The sequence below is a fragment of the Cyprinodon tularosa genome, unplaced genomic scaffold (genome assembly GCF_016077235.1).
Source record: "Cyprinodon tularosa strain WSP-4 unplaced genomic scaffold, ASM1607723v1 ctg47, whole genome shotgun sequence".
NCBI lineage: Eukaryota > Metazoa > Chordata > Actinopteri > Cyprinodontiformes > Cyprinodontidae > Cyprinodon > Cyprinodon tularosa.
The window spans coordinates 1,068,985-1,091,683 of NW_024039196.1; the positions used below are offsets into that span (position 1 = coordinate 1,068,985).

The 22,699-nt window shown below is 35.3% G+C and overlaps 1 protein-coding gene across 1 annotated transcript in view; it reads left to right on the plus strand.

The window, feature by feature from the left end:
• Positions 1-22,699, plus strand: part of pth1r (parathyroid hormone 1 receptor) — a 79,749-nt gene that overhangs the window by 43,415 nt on the left and 13,635 nt on the right. The window contains exons 2-5 of the mRNA XM_038301590.1: positions 7,818-7,920; positions 14,973-15,083; positions 17,183-17,304; positions 20,679-20,773. Of these exons, the coding sequence (XP_038157518.1) occupies positions 7,818-7,920; positions 14,973-15,083; positions 17,183-17,304; positions 20,679-20,773 (431 nt within the window). The remainder of the gene's footprint in view (positions 1-7,817; positions 7,921-14,972; positions 15,084-17,182; positions 17,305-20,678; positions 20,774-22,699) is intronic.

Sequence of the window (22,699 nt, forward strand, 5' to 3'; positions counted from 1 at the left end):
TGAATAGAAGATTCGGTTGCACACCATTTTTATTATCAGATAATCATTTTATACCTGTGAAATATTAGTTGTTTTGTGCATGAACTTTTTAATTTGTATCTACTTTTCAACCATTAGCCACAAACATTTTTTACCCCTCCTATATTTGAATCCATGCCGATACATTTTCGTCTGATATAAATCATTGGTGTACACCACCCATTGATGACTGTGGAATACAGGTGATTGGCTCCTGTCTGCATTCTGATCTAAATTCTTTGTTTTTAAAATCTGATTTTTGTTTTATAACAGGGAAAAAAGTGATAAACTCAAACCTTACTCTATATGAAACATTAATTGATTCAGTGCTGCGCTTCTAATCATTTATCAAGTGATTTTAACATTAGGTCTGTAGAGTGTTAAACTAACTCTATTTCTTAGTATCTTAACCAGTGTTATAAATATGTTCCTAAATGTATTTGGCTGTTTATTTTCAGATATATTAGTCCTTTTTATGTTTTCCTAATTATTGATTATTAATTAATTTTATCCTCCAGTATGCAATTATTGTAATTTGCGTTAAAATCGAACATTTGTTCAAAATTTTTTTTTTTTTTACCTCTCATCTAGTTTTTACGAATATAGATGTTGTTTGCACACATTCCATGATGGTAGAGGAGACATTATCTAAACCAAGCTACATTCATCTTTTTTACTCAGAGCCATTTATAGAAAATCAATAAATGGTATTAACCATTGTACTATCAGACTTTTTTTACCCTTTTAAATAGACCTATTACTCTGGTAAATTTTTGTCATCTGTGTAGAAGGTGATGCTATATTAATTCATTACAGGTCTTGATCAACCTAGAACCATATTGTAATTGCTCCCTTTGGGTCAGAGTGAGCAATTCTCAAGAGGAGGAGAAGGTATGCCTGTTTTCTTGTTCCCAAGCTGTAATAGGATAGAAAGAAATGGATAGTCTGGCTGAATCCTTCTCTCTTATAAACTAAACTCAGCTCTGATCTCCTGTAGAGAAGAAAGACTAGATGATTCGCTGATCTGTTTATGTTTTAATCTTCTGGTCATGAGATCTAGATCAGTGTTGAAAGAACAGCAGTAGCAATCAGCTAAAATAAGTGCCCTACATACTGTAGGTGGATTGGGCTCAGCCTTGTAGATAAATAAATTCACTTTAACCTAATGTAAACTTTTTTGCATTAGTAAATGCTTTTGGGTGAATTTGACTCTAAAGCCCTATAAAAGAGCTACTGTATAAACTGGATATACCTTCTGGCCCTAGAAATTCATTGGGATTAGCCAGAATGAACAAAAGAATACAAATGCAATAGTGGAATTGGTTTCCCACCAAGACCTTTTCCTTTGACAACATATTAAAAGTTTTTCTATGTGGATAGATAGATCAATGGGTGGAGGTATATTAACATCTGACACAATGTGCATTGGTCCCTGCAAGGTCCTGATAGGGTCTTCTGAGGAGGACCAAAAAGGGATTTTTTATAACATGTAACAGAGCATAAGACGATTTTAACTTTGCACAATACCTTTATGTTGGTTGATCATATCTGGATCCAGTATAATATACGAAATATAATATATAATAGGTATAATATAATATAATAAGTTTTTGCAAATCTATGTTAATTGCACAAAAAATTGCAATAACTGGACAATAAATAATTTGAAATACAAATGTCTTCATGTCTACGTAATCATGCTAACATTGCAACAGCATCAGGCTAATGTGATGTTTGAGAACACTATTCAATTCTAATGCATTCTGAGAGAGTTGTGCAAGTTAATGACATGTTATAGTCACCGGCATACAGTATCTGGTCAGATTGTTGAATAAATGTGCTGCTGGGTTTAAGGGTGTTTGAGATGCCTAACAAAATGTCCCAGAGATTCAGAATACATCAAGAATAAAAGATTTTATGATTTTTTTTCCAGTAGGTCTTTCTCCCCTCAGACTCACCTCTGGTAGAAAGCCGCTCTTTTTTTTTTTTTTTTTCTACAACTACGTATATATATGTCTAGATTTATTTATGCCAACTGTATGTTTGGCCATGTGTAGCACCTTAACACTAAATCAAATTCCTTGTGCGTGAAAAACACTATTTGGCAATGAAGCCTTTTCTGATTCTGATTCTAAAACATAATGGGTTGTAGCCTCGTGAGACCATCCTGATCTCGCGAGCTTTCAAGGTTTCACTCGCAGATCAGTCTGGAGACTCCGTTATAGAAAATTTGGAGCCGTTCACCAAACAAACGTCCAATCAGTGTTGGCTTTATGGCGGGTTGAGGTGTGACGCAACGAGAAGCGCGACAGTTCAGTCTAAAGAACATGGCGGCCTCAGCCGATGAAACTAGCGTTAGCGTGGCTATCGAGCAAGTTTTATCGGAATTACACAGTATCTCTTCACTGAAAGAAGAGCAAAACACTGCTCTGGAGGCTTTTCTCAGAGGAAAAGATGTTTTTGCTCTTCTCCCGGCTGGTTTCGGCAAGAGTTTGATCTATCAAGTGGCTCCTCTTCGTCGTCGCTCTGTTAGTACGTCATATGCTTCATTGATCTGATTGGTTTATTTGGCCCGTCTATCACCAACATAGACCAATCAGCTAACCAGTATTTTCGCCCCTTCCCAAAATTACTTCAACGGAAGGTTTCCAGATGGATATGCGGAGCAAATCCATCTGGCGGAGTCAGGTTAAATAGGTTGTTCATTAAGTATGAAACCTATCTTGAAAGATGATTGAGCTTGCAGTATATTATATATATATAACATTAGGTCACAAAAGGTAAGATCATTTTCTGACTGTTTTACTTTTTTCTACTCATAGAAAGACAAAAAAGGTCCCAATTTACTTTAGTTTTTTTTTCCAGGACTTTGTGATTTTTGTGGTCTATTTAACCCTCCCGCTTTATCAAGATGTTGTTGTGTGTTCCCTACAGAAAATCTACCTAACAAAGCATTGAAGTCTCTGATTCACTGCTCAGCATTTCAGGAAATGACTCTGGTTAACCACAACTTTTTATTAAAAAAAGAATAAGAAGAACAAGAAGAAAGGAAAGTCTACCCATAATGGCGGGTTTTCTAGCAATGTAGCAGAAACCCAATGTCTCTGCTTGGAGTTTTATATGATGCCTTTCCATATGACTTCATTTTTTATGTTCTTTCATCTTTTACTTTAATATATTTCGAAATTAAGCAAATTTAGTGTGAGGCTTTTGATCCAAATTTACCCTTCATTCCTCCCAGAATTACCAAATTACCAGAAAACTATAACTGGATAGCTATATGATTTAACAAAACATCTAATAAGCTTTAGTGGTACAATATACTGTAGATGGATCAATTAGAAACAGTTCTCCCTTCTCTCCTACAGGGAATTGCAGTTCAAGTTGTCAGACAGCAGTTTGCACAGAGGAACACAAATTTGTGGTTTGTTTTCCAAAGACTGGTGTTGGAAAACACACTAATATATGATGTGCAGTGTTTCTTTTTTTTTTTTTTTTTCTTCACACTGGCACAAACCCAAGAGCGGTCAAAAAGGAGACTGTGTTTTGAATCAAATGCAGCAAATAAGAATGTTCATGTTTCTCTCAGTGAAAGTTATGTTTGCCTTGGAGGTTTGGACTCTGGCCAGCAACGGAGGAATACTTTTCAGAAATAATCTGAGGACATACTTATTACCCAAGATTCTCCTCTTGATATTGTAAATAATTCTAATAATTCTAATCTCATCGTAAAGGTCAGAAATATCTAATCCTAGTCCCTGGTTTTGCTTAAGTTTGAAAAGCCACAAGAGTTTCATTTGATAGTAAAATATGTATTGCAAATAAAGAACACTAAACTTTAACCTAAAGAAATGTTGTGTCGTTACTTCGATGAAAATAGTGTCAATGTCTCAGGTGCTGTCAGTGGAATATTCTACATTGGCATAGTTAGTTCAGTAAACAGGTTATATCTATCCTTGTTCGCCTGTGGTAAAATGCTGTTCCATTTGTGGTTGTTTACCGTGCAAACCTATAAACGTCTTTCCTCTGTAGCCTTATTCAGCACCCAGACTGGATATCCTTATTTCTGCACCGAAAGCAATGAAAATATTGATGGATTGAGGTATTGTGGGTTTGTATGGAGAAAAGCCACAAGAGCTTGGTATTTTTGCAGTTTATTTTAAAAGCTTGCAAAAAGCACAGACTTGCATTAGAGACAATTTATGCCTGTCCTTGTGAAAAAAAATGTCCAAGAAGGTTAGTTTTTGTTTTTTGTTAATGCTGATTATAGCTAGGTACTCTAGAGATTTTAGATTTAATATCAAAATATTGATTTCATTTGAATATTAAGGCTGAGACAAAGCGAGGGAGGTGAGTTTTTTTTTCTATTTTTTCGTTAACATCATCAAATATGCTTGGTTTTCCGCACATAGATTGCTATGCATCAATATTTCTACTATTTAATTTGTTATGTGTGAGGTGGAGGAAGAAAAATTAGTCCACACTGTAGTTTGGGGAAATAATGCATACTACTGAACATTTTTAATAAAAAATATAAATCCTGTCAGACATTTTTATTCTGCCATTTTAACCCTGATACATCTTAATAAAATTCTGTGGTACCAGATAACTGTACAACTTCTTTATCTTAACAATAGAGCAACTTTTATGTATTGTAATTCCAGTATGAATACGCCTTCACTGAAGACCTCTCAGTTTTTTTAAAGAGAACATTAGTGTACAAACAGTATTATGAAGACTAGGCATGAGCTGCTTGCAAGTAACAACATACAACATTTGTTCAGTTGTACTTTTCCTAATCTGTGGTCCAAAAGCATTTAAGTGTACAACAAGGATGTTGGGCTGTTCTTTTGCTTTGTTGCTTTGTTTTTTCTGTTGATGTACACATGACACTCAGGTGGCCATGAGGTTACTCTTCACTCATACAACAGTGTTTTGTGTTTCTACTGAAATATTATAATACCAAGTGGGTTTTATGCCAGCCAAGCAGGGAAGGATCTAGAGGGACAGGGGACCGGGACAGGGACCCCCTCAGTGCACCCCCTCCCAGCCTGGCCACACCTAGGAAATTTCCTGGAACCGCCACTGTGGCCGAGGCATAATGAAGATAGAGAAACACAGTAGACATCATGATGAATAGGATAATTAAATTACATAGTTTGTGGATAATAAAAACATTCTTATGTTATACAAGCATGTCCCAAGCTGTATATATATCATGGAGCACTGTTCAATCTAAAAACTAGATGCCTATTGCAGAGCTTTATAATCCATTGGCACACTAATATGAACAAAAATGAAAAGGAAAGACAAGGAGATCAGAGAATAAGATTTTTAGGCACCAGTCCACTTTAAGTGTGCAATTTATGAAAGTCTTCCTTTAATGGATTGCACACTTAACCCCTGCAGCACCTCTTCATAGATAAACAGTTCATTTGGGAAAATTACTTGATGAACAACTATTAGAAACACATTTGGAAAACTGTGTTCTTTAATAGAGTTACAAGAAGAAAGTAATTAATGAACGAAAGCCATAAGATTCAATTACCACCTTTAAAAATGGTGATAGTAGTATATAGGGATGTTTTAGTAGAAACTGGTCAGAGTTGATGGGAAAAACCACTAAGCTAATTGCAGGATAATGGAGGAAAACCTGTTAGAAGATACAGTTGGGACAGGGTCCTACTTCCAGCATAATAGTGACCTTTAACATATAGCTCGACCAAAGTTTAGAATAAGCTGATCATAGGAGGGTCTTGAAAAGGTATTGTTTGCATTTATTCTCTATCCAGTCTGGGTTTTAGCTATAGGGCAAAATAGTTTTTGATTTGTTCTGCATTTTTAGTAGTAACAATGCTTTTCCAAGCAACTGTTAGTGCTGTATGTGTGTTCAGTTTTAGATACGTCATATTTAAACAGATCTGACTTCAATATATCAGCAGTATACATTTAGAAGATACATTTTCTTATCCTTGTTCAATATTCAAAAAATTAATAACGAAATAATTTCCCCCTTCATAATTGAAATACAAGTTCCCTCTAAAATGTATAAGTCAATTTTCTAGGGATTGAAATCCAGTGCGGATTATTTTATTTCGATTGTAATGTGTAGAAAGGTTTTACTAATTAAATGAAATATCTCTAATTAGCAAGTTTAGAAAAGTTTAGTCATGTCTTCAGATCTTTCCTTTAATCCTTGATCTTCAGCTGGTTGAGAGGTTTTATGTTTTCATTTCAACCTCTTGTGTCAAGTTCTGTTAAAAATGAATGTTTCTGCCTGCAAACACAGTCGCATTTGTGACTGCCTACAGGTGATCTGCGAGCAACAGCCAGTCAGTGAGTATAACCCATTAAAAAGAAAAATGTTTCCTTGACTGGAAATCCACACCTGAGGCTCCACGTCGATCGCTAATATGCAGCCAGCTCAGATGCTGGAAATGCATAAACTGTGAAAAAGCTTTTAGGAATACGTGTTGTCAGTTTTGACATTCATCATGGAGAAGCAGAAATAGCCAGCTGCAGCTATAAACAGCATGTGAAATTTGTTTATTCAAGAGGACGAGTCTTAGTTGCCCTTTTTATGTTTATTCTGTATGGCATTGAAGACAAAAACAAACACAGCCCTGTACTCCTAAATGCTTTGACAAGTCCATCAGTGCAGTCAGAGCAATCCGACCTTCAAGAGAAATAAGAGGCAGTCCAACCTCCAGACCCCTATGTTACAAGCACTCATTTCTTACATTTGCAGTTTCTGCCTCAGGGTTAAATCAGCTCCACTAGAATGAACAATATGGACTTCTGTATTTATTGTTATACATTGTATTTATTGAGATAGAAACAGATTTAAAGGTAAAATGCTGTTCTTTGTTGTGATGATAAATGTATAGTGTTAAATGTAGGCAAAGAACTGCTCCGAAGAGGCCTATTGATAACTGTAAAATTCTATTCTAATTAGATTTTTCCCAATATTAACTAGTTACATCACAAATTACAAAGCTCTGTCAATTTCTTAGCAGAAGGGATTGTTAGATTTTAGCTTTCACTGTTTTTTTTTTTTTTTTTTTTTGTCTGCCCTTTTAGGTCAGGTAAATCCAAAGGGCTTTGGTTGTAATGCAGTTTATAGCAAAGCTGGTTGGGATTTGGACCCTTTTGCTCCATTTCACAAAGGCCGAGAAATTTAAGTGATAAGAAAAAGTGAAAAATGGGTATGGATATCCCTACAGTTGAAATTGTATAACTGCTTCCATTCAAGGTTTCATACAAAGTTTAAAAAGATGGCATTTAGAATTAAACCTTTTTTATTATTTTAAAGGTAACTAAACATGCATTATTTGAATACAAGAACTTCTAAATTACTGTATTATGACAAGAAGTAAATAGATTAAAAAATGTATACTTTTTTATTGATGGGCATATAAACTATGTTTCATTTTAATAGAGCAACAATTGAGGGTCCTGGAAATGGCTGATGCATTTTTTTTATAGATAAAAAGAGAACATCTAAATATGTGAGGAAGGTTATATCTGTATGTTTGTTCTCCCACAACAGCATTATTAATAGCCGATCATATATTACTCATTTTCTGTGCAGTTGCAACAGAAAACTACATATTTTAAATACACTAGTGTCTGGTTTGCTGCTATTTATCTTTTTAAAAAGAGCTCAAAACTTCTTCTTTTCTTTAAGTGGATTTTATCAATAGAGTGCTGTACTTGGCTGACAGCAAGTCTTTTACAAAACAGTACGATTCTTTGTTATGGTCTTTGGCTTTCCTAAATCTACCTTATTGTGGTTGCAGGTTTATGCAGACGATGTAGTGACAAAAGAGGAGCAGATTCGTTTGCTGTTCATAGCTAAGAGAAAATGTGAAGATAACATCAAGTCAAGGGGTAAGGTACCTGGTAAGTAGAGTTCTACTCTTTGGTTGTTGCTTCGTGATCCTTCAGTGAGTATGTCTACCATGTTAAACTTAGAGATTGGCTGTCCATATATCTGCGGATTCTCTTATTTTCCAAACAAAAACTTAATAATTAAGCATTCCTTTTTCCTGCCCTGTTTTAAAACGGATAAACATCTCAGGAACCGTTAGCTACTTTTTATGCCTATGCATGCCTTTGTATTTATATTTACAACTGTCTCGATTTATGGTAATAATCCCCTTGATTGTTTTGTCCTCTCATTGTCTTTCTGCCAATTCCTCTGGTAGATTTGTGTCTTTAGGGGTGACAAGAGAACATAGTTTTCCACTAGGCACCATTAACTCCAACTGTGGTTACTGTATTTTTCTCTGTCAGTTGTTCAGTAAGGATTGAAGATTCTGCAGCCAAGTCATTGGTAATATTTCATTAGTAACCACAGAACAATATGGATGGCTTGGAATTCTTTGACCTTCCCTTCCCCCCAAAAACCCAAAGCTATTGTTGACTGTTCTCTCTGGTCAAATTCCTTCTGGGTTATTACCCAACATTTCAGAGTTTTTATATAAGTCTATAAATCTCATTTTAGATTAAAACGTTTTTTTTTTTTTTGCTTTTTTTTTTTATAAATGCTTAAGCTGAGAAACTCAGTGATTGAAGGACATCTGTTCTTTAGCCAGGGAATGTTAGAGGGTCCTCTATACTTACTGGGGCACTCATACTGTATATGTGTAGAAACCCTCATAAGCTAGGCACTGTTTTAGTAGTTGTTCAACTTTATTAATGTTGTTCAATATATGTAATTAAGGTAAGACTTGTATTTCCTTGCCAACACATACATTTGATATCAGATGTTGGTGTGAGTATTCACATTTAGAATTTAAGATTCACTTTTAAAAAGATTTAACTTTGCAAAAATAAACAACTACAAATTCAACTTTTTTAAGTACACATCTACAACCCCTGGTGAAGATGTTAAACTTCTAACCAGTTAGTCCAGCAATTCACCTTAAAATTGTTTGCCAACCTTGATTAAATGGCAGAGGATGACAAAATGGTAAATGGCCTTTACTTATATAGCACTTCTTCAAGTCACAGGACTTGACCAAAACACTTTCCTCTCCATTCAGTCATTCACACACACACTCACACTCTGATAGTGTCAAGCTATGTTGTAGCCACAGCTGCCCTGGGGCTCACTGACAGAAGTGAGGCTGTTGTACAGTACACAGGCACCAACAGTCCCTCCGACTACCATCAGTATGCAATGCAGGTGAAGTGTCTTGCCCAAGGACACAACCACACTGAAAGCAGCTGTGTCTTGGGCTTGAACCGGCAACCCTCCGGTTGCAGGGCAAACGCCTACATCTGACACCACTGTCGCCCCTAATGAGGAATTGGCTGTACATTATACTGTATATTTGTTGAAATATTGTTTTCAATGCATGCGCATATAACATTTGATCACTTCTTCTTGTTTAAAGTGAGTTAGCAAACAACCCTCAGGTGCATTACCACCACCAACTGGTAAGGGGTGTAACAGCTTGATAAGGGGCTGTAGATTCATACTTGCAATTAGCTCGCTTTCAAATAGCTTGTGGACAGCAGCACTTAAAGCAACTATGGATTTGCCATGTGATATAAAATGCCCTGTCTCGTGCTGTCTAGTACTGCTCCAATTGTTCTAGTGCCAAATGCTTCCAATCATTATAGTGGAAAAGTTAAAATTCTCACAGGACAGTGATGCAACAAGTGGAATTTAAACCAGCCTGCAGCCTGCTAATACTACGAATGTCTGCAGCGGCCGCTTCATCAGCGGTAGCTAGCTCTCCTACTTTTTTTGTTGGCTCTTTTTAACCATCAGGTTGCTGGTAAATGCTAATTTTACTAGTAATGCCTGTTAAGCTACTGTAAGTACACTGTGGACTTCATCAGGACTTTTTAATCAACACAAGCGCCTTAGGTAACATTAAGTTTGTAGACTGAGCCTATACATTTAATGGACATATGAGCTAATTCTCACCTTAGCGAAGACCAAATGATAATTATTGCTGGAGTAGTGCTGAAGTTCTGGATCAATCTCTGACAAAAAACTTAAAGGCTTTCATCTGTAGCAGAATGAAGGACCCATTACTCTGAATATCCATACTTTGTATTATTTGCTAACCTTGAGGTTCTGTCAAAAACTCACTCATTTTATGATGATTTTATTATGATTTTATGATCCCTATCATTGTTGCCTCCATTTACAGTGTACTTCCGGCTATCCATTTGAAATTGCATGTCAAAAATCACGAGACTAAACTAAACACCTAATTTGTTCTTTTACATTGTTGATTTGCATATGTAACTTTTATTAACAATTTTAAATTTGTTCTTAGATCTAACTTTGTGACTTTTAGTTGTAAATCTGTGATTTGTATATATATCTTTGCAAAGTTGTAAGCTGTATTTGTGGCTGCCGGGGGATGAAACATCTGATGACACATGTATTTATGAGTTGACAATTAACAAATGCAAACCTTAAAACTAATTTTTATGTTGACCTACATTTACAAATTTAGAACCTTTTTATTATGTTTTTATTTACATTTATTGTGCACCATACATAATCTGGTTTGGAAAATTCTAAATAATTAATAAGTTTTTGCGTTATTAGTTTTCTTCTAATTGTATTAAACACTTTCTTTAAGTCTAAAATTTTTCTTCTGTTATATGCATTTGGTTACAGCATTTTTTTTTATCTATCTATGACCTCCTCATAGTTATGATAATTGCAAAAACAGATACATCTCTCTAGACTGGTATTAGAAATGAAAAAGATGGAATTGAGCTATTCAAGTTATTTATATATAAGTAAATAAATGTTTATAAGAACATAGTTGTCACCCTCTACATCTACAGTTTAAGCATAATTTAATGTAAGTAAGTAAGCAGTAACTCACCTAAGGTCCTTGTTTGAGAATAGTTGGTGGTATTTTTGTTTTCATCATTTCTCAAAAGCTTAGTTCAAGCAAACTTGTTTTACATTTTATGCCTTTTTATTCCTAATGTGTTCTTTTTTTCCTTCCATTTCTATACATGTACCGAAAGTAAATTCATAACAGTAATTTCCTATTTTTACAAAAACCTGTGACTAATCAAGAGCACTCTGAAAATCACATCATAAAAATACTCAAATACCATTTTTAGCTTATTCAGTTGTGTTATTCAGTATGTATATACATTTTTTTTTTATTTAGTTTGATTAAGGTCTCAATAAATTATAAAAAATACACATATTATAATTTACCTTTTATTTAATAGAAAATTGGACCGTACAGTATGATTACAAGAAATTCAAAATTATGAATAATATTGTAGATACACACTTACAATATGGTATGTATTAGTGTAATATGCTGTAGCAGGAGCTCTAATAAATGCTGGAGGGTCTGGTTTCGACATTAGTACATGGGAGCTGACCTGCATACCTGAGAATTCTGCGCTACAAAGTTTGTGATTCATCTCTATGTATTGTGGCTGTTTTCTGACCTCTTTTGGAAGGTTGAACATGTCAGTTCAATAACAAAACAACCAAAGAAATTAGACTACACATGTTACCCTAATGAGTAGAAAAACATCTCCCTGATGAGTTTGTGGCTTATGCCTGAAAGAACACAAACTACATGCTCGCTTCAAGTAGTTGATTGGATTTCTTTAAACTAATAGTTTATGAATTGCTCTTCATTTGAGTTTAAAAGCCACATATGGGTTTGTTTTTTCTAATTATGTAAATGCAGGATAAAATCAGTACTCTGATTGTGTAGTACAAAGTTCAAATTGTAAGATCGACTAATAGATTTCTGTTAAAACATTGCTTTTACTTTTGATGACCTAACTAAGTGCGATAGCACAGAACATTTGGAAATGATTTGCTCTCTTGAACTCCATTGTTCTCTTCTATATCCTTGGGAACCTGAGGGCTGTACTCACAGTCTAACCTGATCGCAGGATTTCATTCCTATTGGTTGATATCTCAGTTGATTTTGTTGGGTTTGGCCTGTTTATGTTCCAAAGTTATTATCTCCATTTTGTCTATTACTACAGATTTTTTAATACACTTTTCTAAATATTATCCAGGTTTTAAAGCTGTTTTGGTACATGTACTGCAAAGGCTTATGTTGCCATCATTTCCTCATAGCTCATCCGGGCCCTGAGGCTTTCACATAGGATTGATATGCCTGGATAATTTTTTTTTAAATCCCTATAGAGGTCATCATTGTTTTTTGGCTCTAAAGCTTTTATTAAGTACAATTAAATGCCTTGCAAAATAATTTATACCCCTTGATTTTTTTTTCAGGTTAAGTCATGATATCACTACAAATGTTAAAGTTTCATTGGGATTGTATGTATGCAGCTAAAGGAGACATCGACATTTAGCCAAAAAGATCCTTAGTTGAAATGTTAGAATCTCAGTCTGATAACACTTACCTTTCCACATCCAGACCTTAATGGAAGAGTTGAAAGAAAACCCAAGACCATTCTTAGTGTTCTACAAGCCATATGGTGAATATGATGAAAAGTCAAATGAAATTAAAAGTGAAGTGTGTCACCTACATGCAAACAAATTCAAAACACTCAATGTAGATGAAAACACAGTACAATATGTCACCTATATGGGGAACTATAGTGACAGTGATTCCATATGGATGGAAATCACCATCATCAAAGTCTAATTGATGGGAGTGGGGGTCAATTTCCTGGGCCGGATTACCACCTGGATTTCGGACCTGTGCCTGTCGTCTTTTTGAGTATTTGGGCCATTGAGGTATGATGATCTCTATCTCATTGGGAGCTGGCACAAGAGCTGGTGTAGGATTTGGGGGCCCAGTTTTGGATTTGGTCTGCTCTTGAAGCCTGGTGCCTCTCCTTGGTCCTGGGCCCCGGCTTGAACATAGTGCTCCCAGCCATTGCACATGGAGGGTTGGACCTGTGCCTTTCTCCCCTGGGTGCATATTTGGGTCAGTTGGGGTGCTGGCTCCCTGGGAAAACATCTGCTCCCTAGTCTTTTACTCCCTATTCATGTAGGCTTTCCCTTGCCTGCTCCATTAAACCGGGTATTTCCACACTACTGTTCTCTGCGGGGGGGTGGGGTAGGTCTTGGGGGTCTCAGGGGTTGATCATGGCTTAGCTGCTGTTTTGGCTCTTCTAGGACCCTCTAGTTTTAAGGTCCTATCTCTTGAATTTTGTTTGCCTGCTTGTTAGGAGGGGCTGGTTTCTAGCATGGAGAGGTTGGCTGGGAGTTGTATGGTGGTGATGAGGGATATAGCTTTGCTCTTTTGTTGGGGGTTGGCTAGCTGCTGTCGCTGTGCAGCATGGGATGTTCGACCACCATGTCCGGATGCTCTCAGCATCTGTGCTCAGATGGCTCTCATGCTGCGATTGGTGTGGGGTGGCAGCTGCCCTTTTGTGTTAAGTCCTCTCAAACCTTGTTCTCCAGTTCCTCTGAAATCACAGTTTTTGGGAGCAATATATAAATGTCTGAAAAGGTTTTAAAAGATACTAATGGCTCAGTGGAGTCGTTCATGTACATTGCACTTTAATTTTCTCTTTTACATACTTTTTGTAATGTTTTGTTAGGATTTTTACTTGATTTAGATTCTTTAAATAGACAAAAGCCATCTTTACATTGCTGAGACAATGTTTTCCTTGAGGGGGAGTGGTGAGGTTTGTCTGGAGATGACAGTGAAGGGATGTGGGTTCAAATCCCCAGACCTTGCCAGTGTGAAAATAGCTCAGCCCTGAAGCTCGTGGTTTTGGGTGTAGAACAACACGGCAGCTCATTATAAAAAGCTGCATGTATGAGGAGAATATGCAAAATGTGTTTTTACATCTGCAGCTTGGGATCAAATGAGTAGTGGGGGGAAAGAAAACTTTCTAAAACCCCCAGTGACATCACTAATACCCAAGCTCCCTCATGGTCACGTTTATATTTAACTCGTGGTGAAGAAATTTACGGGAAATTGCACGCTTGTGTGTGTTTAGTGTTTAATTTAGGCCTTTAAGTAGGTGGTCTTTATGGTAATAAAACCTACGGCAAAGGAGAGCGGCTTTTCTACTTTTACTCCCAGGATGTGGGGTTAGCATGATTTTGAAACTGAACACTTTTTTTATTTTGATCTCCCACCAGAGACTGCAGGAATCAGTCAGCTCCACTAAGTCTACCCTTTAATTTCATGCTCTCATTGACAAAAAAAAGTAATGCAAGTTACCCTAGCGTCACATGCTTCTTTGCAACTTACTCAAGAGAATGAGAAAATAATGGATCTGCTGCAAAGACGGGATCATTTAAGTTTTATGTACAGCTACTTATTAGTGGTCAGAGTGGTCAGATGTTTTCAATAATACAGCATAACTGCCAAGGCTTGAGAGGGAATTTTGCCATGACTTTGTTGAGAAAAGAATGCTGCTCCCACTACTATATCCTGGGATCCACAGATTTTCTATGTATCAGACTATATATTAATAGTTGGATAAATAGACCTAGAAGTAACCCTTTTCAGATAATAATTTAACTTATTCACAATGGCTCACTTAGAGTGCTATAATGCAGAAAGTTTGGCTGACAGTCCTATGAGATCCATGCGGAAACGATTTCCATACAACAAAAAACCTGAATTATTTTGAAACAATAAAGCACTTATGGAAACTGGGAGCAACAAACAATTGACTCTTTAACAAACACGCTGGATTTAAATGGCAAGTCAGCATACCGTGAATACCATTTTAAGTTGTAATTATGTTGAAACAAATGGAGAGTACTGTTAGTATGTGTGTTTTCACTGAATGACCCTATCTTTTTTGTTTGCACAGGAAAGGTCTTATTTACTGTAAGACTCACCGCAAAATTACACAGTTACTTCTTAGAGCTAATTCACATAAACACAAAGATCAAGGAAATGACCCTTAAAACAAACAGCTATGCAACTGCTCTGAGTACTAGATTCTCTTTGAGGTCTCGTTTTAAAAACTTGATTTTCTTTTTGTCTCTGCAGATGGCTTTTGTTCACCAGAGTGGGATGGCATTGTGTGCTGGCCAGAAGGGCCTCCTGGAAGCTTTGTATCCACATTGTGTCCAGACTATATTTATGACTTTAACCATAAAGGTAAGACTGTATTTAGTGATAGTAAAGGGTTTAATTTGATAGAATCATTACTCGGAAGCTCTTTTAAAAATATATATATAAATTACACATTTCACATCCTAATCTGATTCTACATTGACCAACTTGATTTAACTCTTAATGCCTTATAGCTATACAAATGCAAAGCTTAAAATAAAGCACACAGTTACAGGAGCCATTTTTTTTTCTTTTTATATATTTTTTACAGATTCTGGAATAAGACTGCATTTGTTCTTTTAAATTAAATTGAAGGAGGATGTGTGATACTGGCTGTTCAGTGTGGCAGTGGGCAGTGGAGCAAGAAGGTTCTGGGTTTTATTCCCGGCCAGGGCTCTTTCTGCATGGAGTTTGCATATACTCCTTGAGCATGCATGGGTTCTCTCCGGGTACTCCAGCTTCCTCCCTCAGTCCAAAAACATGACTGTTAAATTAATTGGCTTCTCTAAATTGTCCTTAGGTGGGAGTGTGTGTGTGAATTTTTGGGTGTCTCTGTGTTGCCCTGCGATGGACTGGCAACCTGTCCAGGGTGTATCATGCCTCTCGCCCGTAGACAGCTGGCATAGGCACCTGCACCCCTCGCAACCCCGCTTGGAATAAGCATGACAGAAAATGGATGGATGGAGGATGTGTAGCTAGTATGCTGATTCAAGGCAGAAAACGTCAGTTTCAAGGAATGAGCCCAGATAATCGATTTACTTCATTTTCAATGATCCACCTTGAGTGCTGCAGAAATTCTTTTTGATCTTGGCCATATCTGTGCCTTAACACAATTCTGTCTCTGAGCTCTTTGGGTAGTTCCTTCGACCTCATGATTCTCGTTTGCTCTGAAACTGCTGTAAGGTCTTATATAGACAGGTGTTTACCTTTCCTAATCAATACCAATCAATTTAATTAAACACAGCTGGACTCCAATAAAGAAGCAGAACCCTCTTAAGGAGGTTTAGAAGGAATGGACGGCATGTGAGTTAAAAATAATTGTCACAAAGAAGGGTCTGAAAGAGTAGGTGGTGGTAATGCACTTTTAAATTGTTTTCCAATCCCCATCAAAGATTACAAAAGAAGAAGAAGGGTGTGAATACTTATGACCATTCGTTATTTCAGTTTTTTCTTTTTCATTATATTTGTAAAAATGTCTACATTTCTGTTTTTTCTGTCAAGATGGAGTGTTGAGTGCAGATTAATGAGAAATAAAATGAACTTTTTTTTATTTTAGCAAATGGCTTCAAGAAGCAAAAAGGGAAAAATGTAAGGGATCCGAATACTTTCTGTAACCACTGTACATAAAAAATGTCCTGTTCTGTTTTTGAAATATTTCAAAAAAGCAAAGTTATTTTTTTTCTCTCTCTTGTCTTAGTGTCTTTTATTTTGGTTTTGAAAGAGCAAAGCTTTTCTCCTAGCTCATCCTTTTTAAAATAGATTCATGGCATCTCTTTCTGACTGAGAATATGCTGTGGGCTGTAAGAAAGGCTTCAGGGTTTTTGAAGGGATTGATTTTAATAACATGGAGCCTGCTTTTAGGGTTCACTTGAATTCCATTAAATGTCCGAATTTTTAATTACTCCACTCTCTGTATACTGGAGTAGATAATTTCTAATTATGTCTTGCCATCTGTAAATCAGTACCTAACCAATAGGCTATCTTTAACCGCAAGAAGGAAAACTAGCTAAATGTTTCTGGCTATTTGTTTTACTATGAAACATTCATAAAACATTGGGAAGGTAAATTATATAGTTTATTTTAAATTTTATTAATTTATTAATATTGGTCAAATTAATATACTATAAGATAGTATGTCTAACAAGCCAAAAAACAGAAAACACAGGTTGTTGTAGGACCTCCTGTTTTCATTAAATGTTAAGCATATTTTTTTTTCTTGGTTTTATTTTGCCCAGTCACTGCCCTAAACAAAATAAAAAGGTCAAATTCTACCACATACTATGTTTTGCTCCTTATTTACATCTTTTTGGATTTATATACTGAAATTTTCAATTTTTCATCTGTGGGACTGAGTTAATTTTACAGCCTCAATCTGTAATTAAACACTGATGTTTTTTTGCTTTTCTTGTCTTTCTGGTATTTAGGACTTGCATACCGTCGGTGTGACAGCAATGGAACGTGGGAGCTAGTCTCAGTCAACAAAACATGGGCCAATTATAGTGAATGTGCAAAATTCCTTTATATTAACAACTACACCAATGAAAAGGTGAGCCTCTTCTGTTACTTTTTTATTTGGACATGATACTTGACTTAAACTGGTCGAAAAGATGTTAATTAAAAAATGTAACTCAATGCTTCATTTTTTTACATGGCTTTACTCATAGTTTCAAATCCCCTTTAGAGCGTTCTTGAGAATTGTTTGTCTTAGGGCTAAATATGTATTTGTGATGGTTGCTTGAAATGACTGGTAATGGTTTTATTACATCCCAGGTAACCTTGAGGTGTTTGATATCTTTTCTTTTTGCGCTTGAGTTTTTGTTTCTTCACTCTCAGCTTGTGTTTTGTATTGTCTATAAACCGCTGAGAAGCTTCTAAATTTTTATCTGCTTCATACTAATATTTTTTTTTTTATTGAATACAACTTTTAAAAGCATGTTCTTAAAATGACTGAAAAAACAATGGGTTTAGTATGATCTCCAGAATTTTGTAGTTGGGATTTAAATTTAAAAGCCTTATTGATCCCGCCTTGGCCGTGGAGATTTTGACTATATCTTGAAAATGTTGTTTTTGTTATGTCATTACTAATCTTCTTTCACTGGAGCTGGACTAAAATAATATATTAGTAAAGTAAATCCACCAATGCATTACCAGCTCTAGTTGGGCTTTTTATTTCACTTTGTTATTGATTGAAAACGGGAAAAGGGTTGAGATGTTATCATTTCATTTTTTCACCTTTTTCCTACTTAATGGTTGTAGGTAAGAAGTTATTGCAAAATTAGGGCTATATTGAGATAATTGTATATTTTCTTTGAAGTGAATATTATTTGTGTTATAAAGTGTATAATAGAAAGATTTTAAAATATGTATGGAAATATTCTGCAGCTCCTCATGTTATAATTTAAAGCTGGAGCAGTTAAGATCCAATAAAATCTATTTGGCTTAAAGCTTTTTTAAATCTTATTCATTGGCCTTATTTTGCCATAGATGCTGCTGAATCTTTATTGGAGATGTTTGATAGCAGTTGCAATCCCCAATATAAGCTGTGTTTCTACTCAGTATTCCTTTATATTACAGACTTCAAACCTCTAAACCTAAAATGCATTTCAGTTGGCATGAAGGTGTGCTAAGCTATCTCATCCATGCTTGTCTCTAAGCAGCACCATACAACTGTCCCCTTAATGACTGCAGGGGTCGATATTTTCCCTAAGGAGTGCTCCCAGAAATTAATCAGGAATAGATATCCACAGAGTGAAGCATGCACTAAAAAGCTGCCATACCACACACTGTTACCACAACTGTTTTTCCTGGTACAAGAACATGATACTAAATGATAACAGCAGTATAGTTTACTAGATGTTCATTGGCTTCTGAGCTTGTTGATGTAAAGAGAGTTTCTCAGAGGGTTGGTATATTGGGGCTTTTTATTGCCAAGCTTCCGCTTCCATGGCTATTATTCACTTCCTAAGACTTGAGATTTTTCTTGTACAGGAAATAAATAAATGTAAGTTTGGAGTAGAAACTTTTATCATAGTGATACAAACAGTTAATATGCTACTCTTAGTACATGGAAATGACTTTGTGGCAAACTATATATAAAAGAGTATATAAATAATACAAAATTGACATAAATATAAATCTGTAAAATTGTAGTTATGTTTTGGCTGTGATTTTTATATAGTTTTATGCAATACTTAGTATATATCTATGCTTCTTTGTTCCCCAATAAAGTACTTGTGTTTTTGAATGGTTGCTTTATGCTTTGTAATTGGGTTGATTCTTATGCAATGGCACATACAGTACTGTATATGGCCAAAAGTATTGAATTCACCAATCGAAAAATTGTAATTGTTCCAAACACTTCCATAAAATCAATATGCATTCCCATAAAACCTATGCATGCAAACTCTTTCTATAAACACTGTCAAAGCTCTAAGCTCTAAGTACCTCAGCATCAGTCTACAGCCTCACAAAGGCTCTTGTGAAAACATGGTTAAAAGACCCCATAAGAATCCTCCTTGCTCATTGTGCACAGCCTTTCCTGAATACTTGAAAGCTCTTAAAGGTGCAGTTAACATTATATTGAGCTGTTGTGTTTAAGAATAGGATATAAATAAAATTACATTAGAGTCGAGGCAGGTAAGAGACTACTTTTTGCAATTTAGTGAATTTTTATCAGTTTATGGTGTGTTAGAGCATTGCTTATGTTGTATTAAAGGAATAGTACACCCAAAACATGATTAGCCTTCATTTTCTACTCACCCCCATGCTGAACAACACTCTGGAGTACTTTTTTGATATTTCAAATGCATCTGGAGATCTGGGAGGCTTCTTGCTGTCTGCTGACATTCAAATAATGGAGGTCTATGGTGACCGAGACAGAAAGGTCCATAAAAGTCCACAAAAAACGTGTCAATATTCCTCCATACTGCTCGTCCAATGTATTCCAAGTGTCCTGAGTGGGTAGCATCCAGAATTTACTCGAAACGAAGTCATTTAGAATGTTTTTAGAGCATAAACAGTAGTGTATGGGATTTCCTGAAAGCGCGCACATGCGCGCTCACGACGCTACGGAAGTCGGCAGACCAAACCAGATGAAAGTGCGCATTCAGCGTCTGCTCTGCCAATAATGCAAGCGTAAAAGAAGAAATGTGCTGTTTACCTGTGCAAAGAAAGAAACAACGAAAGAAAAATGTCTGAGGACTTCAGTGTTGAGGAAGAGCATGAGTTCTTTGCCGAGCTGAATGCGCTGGTTTTTTGTGGACTTTTATGGACCTTTCTGCCTCGGGCGCTGGGCACCTCCATTATTTGAATGTCAGCAGACAGCAAGAAGCCTCCCAGATCTCCAGATGCATTTGAGATATCAAAAAAGTACTCCAGAGTGTTGTTCAGCATGGGGGTGAGTAGAAAATGAAGGCTAATCATGTTTTGGGTGTACTATTCCTTTAAGGTTAAAAAAAAATTGACACTCAGGTATTTTTAGTCAGGTACTTTATGGTATTCAAATTCAAAATGTAATTTCTGTTTTATAAATCAAAATAACACAAAATTCCAAGTAATATTTCTGTTTAATTTATTTTGTTGTTATTCAACTCAAATATAAAATTTGATTTGCCTTATCAGTGTTGGGAATATTTACATTTAGATTTAAAGACACCTAATTTAACCTAATTGTAAGTGTTTTAATAATTTTTGATGCATGACTCAAATTTAGGACTTGCAAAGGTACTCCACCTTCTTATTTTGATTACCATACACTGTAGCAAGATTCTAAAAAAAAGAACATTTTTTTTATGTTTTTACTACAACATGAGGGTTTTGGGTCAAATGCTGCAATAAATCAACACTTAAAATAGGAACAAATGTATATATCTCATTTGACCTGTTTAGTGTTGAAACTAACATGTTATTCATCTTTAACAGGATCTCTTCCACCGTTTGTTCGTCATTTATACTGTTGGGTACTCCATCTCTTTTGGATCACTTATGGTAGCTGTTGTCATCTTGGGATATTTTCGGTGAGTCTACTCTGTTACTTCCTTTTATCCCTTTAACCTAAGATGTTCCCAAGGGACAGACTTTTACACCAGGCGAGAAGCTATGCCTGGATCAACTGAAAGACTTGATGTTTCATAATAGTGAGGGGATGTTTTTATAGTCACACAAAGAGCACATGAATGCCATAGTGATGTTAAAGCAGAGCTGTATATAGATCTCTTAATACTCCACATTTCCCATCATAATGACAGCATTAAGCATGAAAACTGAATTAAACATCACCTTTGACTTTTACTTTGACTTTTAAAAGAATGTGATATGATTACCTTTGTAGAACTGACTGCCTCAAGGCTTGCAGTAATGCATCCTCATCGCCTGACATTTAGATCCAGTTTTATTATGGCGGTTTTGGTTTATTGATGTTATGGTTTTGTATGTGAACCATACAAAAAGAAATCATTATGATATAGGAATAAGACATTTGAATAAAATCTTACACCTGGAAAAGCTGTTTGTTAACTGAAAAACTTAAAAGATTATTCACACCCTTTTAACATTTAAAACCCTAACCCTGTGTGGATTTGATTTTTTTTTTTTCTTTTTTTAAGAAATAACATAAATTGGCTCATAATTTTTAAAGCAATGATGAATTAAAAGCTCATTTGAATAATTACTTTGTATGGCTGTCTTTGGCTGCTATTTTAAATATAGACACAAATAAACAATGGCATTTTTTTTTTTGCCAATTCTTGTTTGCAAAATAGCATAAGCTGTGTGAGATTGGACAGGGAGTAACTCTTATAACGTTTTGCCCCTGATTCTCAATTACATTTTTTCTCCACTTTGACCTGGGTTTTCTAACAAACATATATATAGATTTTTTTTTTTTTTTTTTTTTTTTTTGCCATTCAAACGTGTCCGTGGACGAATACGTTTGGTGGCTGTCCTCCTGAAAAATGACCACCCGCCCGAAACTCAAGTTTGTTGTGGTTTATAGCATATTATTCCACTATTGCCTTGTATTTAGCTCTATGCATATTCTTTACAGCAGTAAACATCACCCCTTTCCCTACTAAAGATCCCAACAACAGGATGTCACCATGACCATGTTTAACCATAGAGATGATATAAGAAGAGTGATTTTCAGTGTTAGTTTGATGCCATCCACAGGGTTGGTTTATCTTTGCCTGGAGTTTTAACAATTTGTTAAATTGTCGGCTCGTTAGAGCCACTTCCTCTGTATGTTTGATTTTTGACTGAATCTTCTTGAGTTTTGATTTTTGTATAAAGTCACCAGGCCCAGAGAGCCCAGTATTAGTAGGATACTGTTAGGTTGCCTTAACCTCTTATGTTGTAATGATATTTTGAACTACACCCAGCTGGGACTCACTGGCAGTTAGTTGTATAAATTTAATTGAAGGAGCTTGATTTCATAACAAAGCTATGCATATAATTTATTCAATAAATAATAAATATTAAATAAATCTAATAACCTTGGTTAAAAAAAAAGGATATATATAAATAATACAATAATAAAATTATATATATATATATATATATATATATATATATATATATATATATATATATATATATATATATATGTTATTATATCTATATATCGATATATATATAGAGAGATATAGATATATAAACATATATATATATATATATATATATATATTATATCTATATATCGATATATATATAGAGAGATATAGATATATAAACATATATCTATCTATCTATCTATCTATCTATCTATATATATATATATATATGTATATATATATATATATATATATATATATATATATATATATATTAGTGCTGTCAATCGATTAAATTTTTTAATCGCGATTAATCGCATCAATGCCTGAGTTAACTCGCGATTAATCGCATTTTAATCGCACATTTTTTTCCTGATTGAAAATCATTTAAATACT